We start from the raw sequence: 6,998 nt of genomic DNA, 5'->3' as shown, positions 1-6,998 counted from the left end.
GATATTTTAGTTTAGTAACATGGCTGCTCAAGAAGATAACATGTTTTAAGCTCTGCAACAGGACCTCCCAGGAGAGTTTTTGTTGATTAATGATCTGGGTGGTTACCAAGATTTTAGTGCTCACTTAATCCAGTTCTACCTCTGAGTGTGTGTATATATATAGAGAGATACAGACAGACAGACAGACAGACACAGGTCAATTAACCTCCCACCTCCTCAAAGCTACCTTTGCAATTCCAGTGAAGCCCTGGCCCAAACTGAGTGGTGTGCCTTTCTAAGACTGGTGCTTTTTAAACTGAGGAAGACACGGATGAACGTTTAATACTGTGGCCCGGCACACAGAGACGACCATGAACTATTCCTTCCCACTTACAGCCTTAACAGTGGGTAAGATGCAGGCACTGGCTGGTAAACATCACGGGTCTGGAGAAGCCCAGGTCTAGGGTGATCTGGAACGGGAAGAGTTAATGGCCCCCACATTCCCTCACCCGCTCACTCCCGCCATATTCCAAAGGGACAGGGCTCAGTGACAACACAGCCCAGGACCTAAAGTGAAGAGGGACAGCCCTCTATTCTTCAGCATCTCTCGAATTAATTAACTGGAAATGAGTCTTGTCAATGTTTTGGAAAGGCAGAAGGGGTGAAAGGAGATTGCTAAAATTAATCACAGTGAGAAACTACTTCAACTGCCTGCCAGAGCCCAGAAAACCCCACAAGAAGAGACAATGAAGGGAAGGAGGCCGACTTGCCGAGGAGCAAGTGGACCCGAGCAAACTTCCAAGTCTTTGCCAAGGAAGGGACATGCGCTCAACAAGAGGAATTTATTAACTGCGGCCACAGTAAGTACAATATATCACTTAAACGCACACTGTATCCACGGGGACAAAAGCAAACCAGACAATTACGTTTTTAAAGCAAAGAAACCACAGAATACTCATGTACTTTCACTTTTAAGCTTATACGCATTTAACTCTATTGTCTAAAAGATTCACGGGTTCTTGAATTTGTACTTAATAAATCTTCAAACACTGGCAATTTCACATACTGCGGAAGATGAAAAATCCATGAAACAGATTCCAAAAATGCAGAGTTTTGGATGGAGAGTTCATTCACTAAGAAGAAAAAAGAAACAAAACTGCAGATGTAACAGAGCTATTTACAAGAACAGTCAAATGAAAAAAAATACAGAGAATTTTGGTCAACGATAGAAGTAATGGAAAGAAAACTGAAACAACTCATTCAATATCATACAAGGAGTTTTCTGTTCTTTTCATTGCTCAATGTTAGCTATCTTTTAAAGAAAGTCTAATTACTGCCAAAAACTTTTAGACCACGTGAAAATTTTGATACGATTTTCTAACTTTCCCCTAGAACGAGTTTGAAATTTCAACTCTCTTAAGAAAATGGCAGCATAAAGCCTGAACGAAAAATTATTTGCAATTAAATTTAGGGCTTTCTTTGCCATCTTAGAAGGCAAAATTACTCCCATCCATGTTCTTATGAAGGAACTGTGTCACGCCCAAGGTGATGGGGAAGCGGGGACCACTTTCTACCAACTGAAAGGGAATTCCCACTCCTTCTGGCATACTTACCAGCCGAGGCGTGTCACTAGTCGACTTCAGAATCAGCTTGTCACCCCTCTTCTCAACTTCAAAGCCTGCTTTTCTAAGTAGGGACGCATCTGCCAGGCCCTGCTCCTCCATCTTTGCAATCAAATCTTGGTTTTGGCTATTGTCCTCCGTGAGGTTTCGGATGGCATACACCACCCACTGGGTTAGAACTGGAACCAGAGTGAAGGAATCTGCCAATGTACTTTCCTGTTTTAGAACTTCACACGAGCATTATTGGAAAAGGAGGAGAGGAGCAAGCAACACTAAAAACCCAGAATCGACACATTTTTCTTGAGGATGTGCTATGAATACGCATGCAAAGCGAGAAATAATGAAAAAGGTATACGACACGCATCTACACAGGTATGTCCAATGTGTGTGTGTGTGTGTGTGTGAGATGTCCAGCAACCGGCCCACAGAGATACTTAACTGAATGAACAAACGAGGAAGCAAAGGCTTAGAGCAGTCACATGTGAAGTATGTGAACACAAGCCTGTGTGTAGGACTGCACATGCGTGCGCGCGCACGCACACACACGCACGTTGGATAATTATGTTACTGAGTCACCAGGCAAGGAATAAGAGCATTACAGAGTGAGTCATGAAGATGTCAGGCTAGAATCAGACAAGAAAATCATCTTGTTTAAAGTAAGCCCAGTTACAGATAAGAATTGTTTCCTGGGAGTCACCATGGAATTTCCCTCATTCCATATTTTACAGATGAAGAAAGACTCTGAAGGATTTCCTGTTCAGTCTGAATCCTTGTGCCTTACTGTGCCCTGGCCCTAATTTTAAATGTTGTGCGCAGCGTCTTTCACAGCAGACAGAAGACACCTTATGAAGAATATAGAATCACTGCATTGTTTTCTGAAGTCTCTGATTTAGTTACCAAGAGCTGCGTAAACCTCACAAAGGCATTACGTTGCGGCTAGATGTCCTTCTCTAAAGGCTGTATAAAAACTGCTGTAGTCTTGGATCCAGGGACACAGGGAGATACCAAGAACAGTGGGCCTGGCACCCTCTGTTGGTTCAGAAGAAACAAAGTGCCAAGCGTGGAACACTTTTTCCAATGAAAAGAGGCCCCCCCGCCCAAGATCAGATGGAAGGTAGCAGGAAAAAAAGCCCTTTCTCCTTGTTACCAGACGTCTCCCATGCAGGCATTTCTGATGCCAGAATTGGGGCCCCTGTGCCCCCAAAAGGTATCAGAGGTGGGCCCTGCAGCTGAAGAGTCGGCTCTCCTGATCGCGTCCCGCATCCCAGCACAGCGGTGAGGCTGGGGCCGAGACACTTCTGGCTCCTCGTCTGGACACAAGAAGCCACAGAGAAAGGCCGCCATATGCACAAAGAAAGTGAATCAAACTGTTCCCCTAGTGCAATAAGCTCAAAGAAAACTAAAAAGTGAGCCTGAGACTGAAGTCAGGCAAATGAAACACAGGAAATGCACCAGTTTGGTGTTCAGGAAGCGTTTCGTGGTTGCTGCCTGTCAGTCCCTCCAGCAGGGCCCACACCGGCCCGCAGTCCTGATCACACTCGGACCTCACAAAGGAATTAGCTGCCGGCAGGCCGGCCTGCCTCTCCAGCTCCTCCAGGACGGGCCACGGGGCTGCATGGGGAAGAGGACCAGCAAATGCTGTGGAGTAAATGACCCCTTGGTCTTAAGAGGCTTATCATCAAAACCACTCGGGGGTATAAATGGCTAACCTGTTCCAAAGGGCAAAGAACGGGAATTGCTGGTGCCCAGCTGATGTGATTCTATAGTTAGCCGCCCCCTTTGGTGGGAAAATGTTCTCATCTCGCCATTACCTGTCATCCTCTCATGATAAAGCCCAGGTCCTTTAGAAGACTGTACTCCTTTCCTGGAGATGAATCCACACAAATACTCAAACGCATAAAACCTAAATCTGCGTTTCTCCTTCTTTGCCACATCACCAAACCCCCACTCTGTGACAGGATAGAGAATAAAAATAATGATCCCAGGCGACAGAAACTTCCAACACATCAGTACATTTCTCAACAATGAATCATTTGCTACAATTGATTTCTCATGCAGGACGACATCATCATTACTCAAATCCATTTCCTTACTTGTTGCAGGAAAAGGAGGAGGCAGTGATCATGAGAATCGACTGGCGAAGCGAACATCTGAGGGTAAATTTAGGCAAGAAAGCATGTAAGCCTAGAGAATTCTATTTCATAGGTATAATAACTCTCTAACGCTAAACGACAGATGCAAAACGCTGCTTCCCGAAGCTTCCTAACCAGGAAGCTTAAATATAACTGAAAGAAAAGGGAAATTCCCAGAAATGCATCGCAAGCACCTCAAAATTGGAGGGTTGATTGGCTCTGTAATCGAGGAATGTGATGCCAGCCCTGTCACTGCCAGTTGCCAATGCCGAGTGTCTCTGGGGGAAGGAACCACCATCCAGAGCTCGAACTGTCAAATGGTTTCAGTTACAGGGCAAATAAGACCCCTGCAGAGGGTCCCCACATCCCTCTCTGCCAGGTGCCCTTCACACCCCAGGCTCTGTCAACATCACCTCACCAGGCCCTACCTCTGTCTGTCCACACACGAGGCCCTGCCCCGGGACACGCCTCCCCTCACCTGCCCCTTCCCCACAGGGCGCACAGCCGAGCTCATGCTCCTGGAGGCCCACCCTCTCTGTCCCAGCCACCCCTCACCAGCATAAGCTAGGCGCGCCCGCTCTGTATTTCCAAAACTCTCCCCCACCCCCCGCCCCTTTTTTTTTAAAACTAGTTCTCATCACATTGCACTTACTTATCTGCTTAGGTGTCTATGAGCTTCTCAAGGCTAGGAGCCATGCAGAATCCACCACTAGATCCCCAGTACACAGCTAGGTCCTGACACAGAGTGGATTCTCAATGTGTTTGTTGATGTCACGTGAGCTGTGATTATCTGTTTATATTTCTGTCCACCTCAACACCCTGTGAACTCCTCATAAGCAAGTCTGATGTCTTATTTACCCTTCTGTCCTCTGTTCCAAGAACGGTGCTGGGAAATGTTTGCCTGATGTCCAAGTGAGCAAACGCTATCTCCCACTCACCGTGTGTGTGTGTGTGTGTGTGCGCGCGCGCGCGCACGCATGCGTGTAGGAAGGCATCGTGGCACTGTAGTGACCCACACAGGCTGTGCTTTTCCTTCTGCAGCAGTTCTTGGCATGGTTTCCTGACTCAGGGCTTTGCAGGGTTGAGAGACTAGATGAAAGTAAATGCAACTTGGGCAAGGAAGCTGACCGTGTAAATAAAAGGTCCATGACAACAAAACACAGGAGAATCCCCATGTGGACAGATGCAAGGGTGGATTTCAATCATGTTCATCTGCGGGGGTAAGTAGCACATTTTGTGGAAGTCGCATAACGGTGTTCTAAGAAGTGTTTAGTATCTCATTTCTGTAGAAAAACTTACACAATCCCCGTTTTATACGCAGGAAAAAAGGAGCACGGAAGAGGATGAGATTAATGATGATTTTCCTAATGGACAGACCTGCTGGGCCGCACGGCTTCAGGAATGAACGTGACCGTCACCAGTCTCACAAGGAGGGGGTTCCTGGTACAGCCACCATATCAACAACCCAGCGGAAGCAGCACTGGAGCCCAAGGCAGCAAAGGCAATTTAGTCTTCTTCCGAAAGCGGTATTCAAAGGGCAAGAAGACGTTAAGTGGAGGGCCTGGGAGGGGTCGGGGGAGGAAGGCCACAGCCACGGTGGGGTCAATGCCCTTCCACCACCTTGAATATCAGAGATGACACACCAACAACAGTGCAACCCCCAACACTTTCACTTAAATGTATATAGTTCATATTCTTTGTAAGTGAAACTGATCTTATTTCCTCTTTAAGGAGGACTTCACGACGTGCCGCTTCACGCTCTTCTTGGGCAGCTACAAAAGGTGTGCGCTACATCTCTACCCTAAGCGAGCAGAGCATTTTGGGGTTTGTACTGTCCGCCTATAAATTAAATACCACACAAAGGTCCTCTAATTTGTCCCTATTTCCAGTGGGAACATTTTGGCACTACTGTCTAGGGTCTCCGACTTAATAATAATTAAAAAACCAAATTTTAATAGTTGCTTTCATAACGTTTGCGTTGAAAAGAGAAGCACGGAAAGCCGCACCACCGCCCCCCACGGCCGCGAGCTGTGTCTGATGCCCAAGCCCGGCTTATGAATATGCACGACTCCCCTCGTTAGCGCAGGAAAGGCCGAGCCTCGAGGGTCACAGGGAGATGAAAGCGTGCCCCGGTTAATATTCACATCACCCTCTTGTTCCCTCTCTACAGAGACAGAAAGCAAGCAAGAGTGGGGGAGAAAATTAAACATCTTCTAGAGCCTCTAATCCTTAACACTCGAAGTGCTTTATTGTCTGCTTGGCTTTAGAAAGACAGCTTCTAACGTTTCCATGGTGACTCCAAATAGAAGGCGTGAGCCCGTTTGTTACAAAACTGCCTTCAAAGAACCCTGCGATCAGCACTAGGGTGAGGACTCGACAGTCCAGCCAGCTCTTCATCAGAACACGTGGTGTCCTGAAGGAGCCACAGAGATGGGCGTGGGACTGAGCACCTGGAAACCACCGGGCCTGGTGAGTCCAAGCGAGAAGTGGTCCCTGCCCGCCCCCGAGCACTCGTGTGGCGGCAGCAGTGCATCGGGATTCGGGAGGACGCGGGCTCCACGCTGAGCCCTGCAGTCTTGCACCAGGTAGGTGAGGAGACAGGGCAGAAGGATGTAGGCTGGGGGACTAACCGAGACAGAAAAAGAGTCCACGACCAGCAGATTTATGTGCCAAATTCACTTTTAAAGTCAAGTTAGGTGAGTTAAAACATTAAACCTGGAACTGTCTGATGAGAAAGACGCCACCTAACCTTCAGTTATCGAAATCAGTGCTACTTAAAGTCCTGCAGGTGCCCGGGACGCAGGCCCCGCTATGACAGGGACTCTCCTCTGGTCACTGCTGTGTCTAGAAGGCTGCTGAGAACAGGGGGTGGTAAATTATGGCCCGTGTTTTTGCACGGCTGCAAGTTAAAAGTAGTTTTCATATTTTTAAATGGTTGGGGAAAAAAATCAAAAGAAGAATACCAATTTGTGACACACAAAAATTATTTGCAGTTCAAACTTCAGTATCCATAATAAAGTTTTATTGGCACACAGCCATGCTCATTCATTTATGAATTGTTTACAGCTGCTTTCACGCTGCAACGGCTGAGCTGGCGAGTTGTGATGGAGATAGTATGGCTAGCAAAGCCAAAATTACTGACTAAATGTAGCCCTTTACAGAAAAGGTTTGCAAAACTCTGGCCTAGAACATGGAAGGAACCAATAAATAATTGTTGAATGAAAAAATAAGCTTTTAAAGGAACTGGCACTGAAAAACTTAAACT

The 6,998-nt window shown here is 46.8% G+C and overlaps 1 protein-coding gene across 1 annotated transcript in view; it reads right to left on the bottom strand.

Annotated features, from left to right (window-relative positions):
- Positions 1-802: 802 nt before the first annotated feature.
- ATXN10 (ataxin 10) overlaps positions 803-6,998 on the bottom strand; it is a gene marked incomplete at its 5' end in the record, with an annotated part of 159,811 nt that continues 153,615 nt past the window's right edge. Inside the window, 2 exons of the mRNA XM_079715481.1 lie at positions 803-1,112; positions 1,593-1,780. Coding sequence (XP_079571607.1) covers positions 1,110-1,112; positions 1,593-1,780 — 191 coding nt within the window. The 3' untranslated portion in view covers positions 803-1,109. The remainder of the gene's footprint in view (positions 1,113-1,592; positions 1,781-6,998) is intronic.

Source organism: Hyperoodon ampullatus, assembly GCF_949752795.1.
Source record: "Hyperoodon ampullatus genome assembly, chromosome: 11".
Classification (NCBI taxonomy): Eukaryota; Metazoa; Chordata; class Mammalia; order Artiodactyla; family Ziphiidae; genus Hyperoodon; species Hyperoodon ampullatus.
The sequence above is the reverse complement of the archived record's forward strand: the minus strand, read 5'-3'. Positions and strand labels throughout refer to the sequence as shown.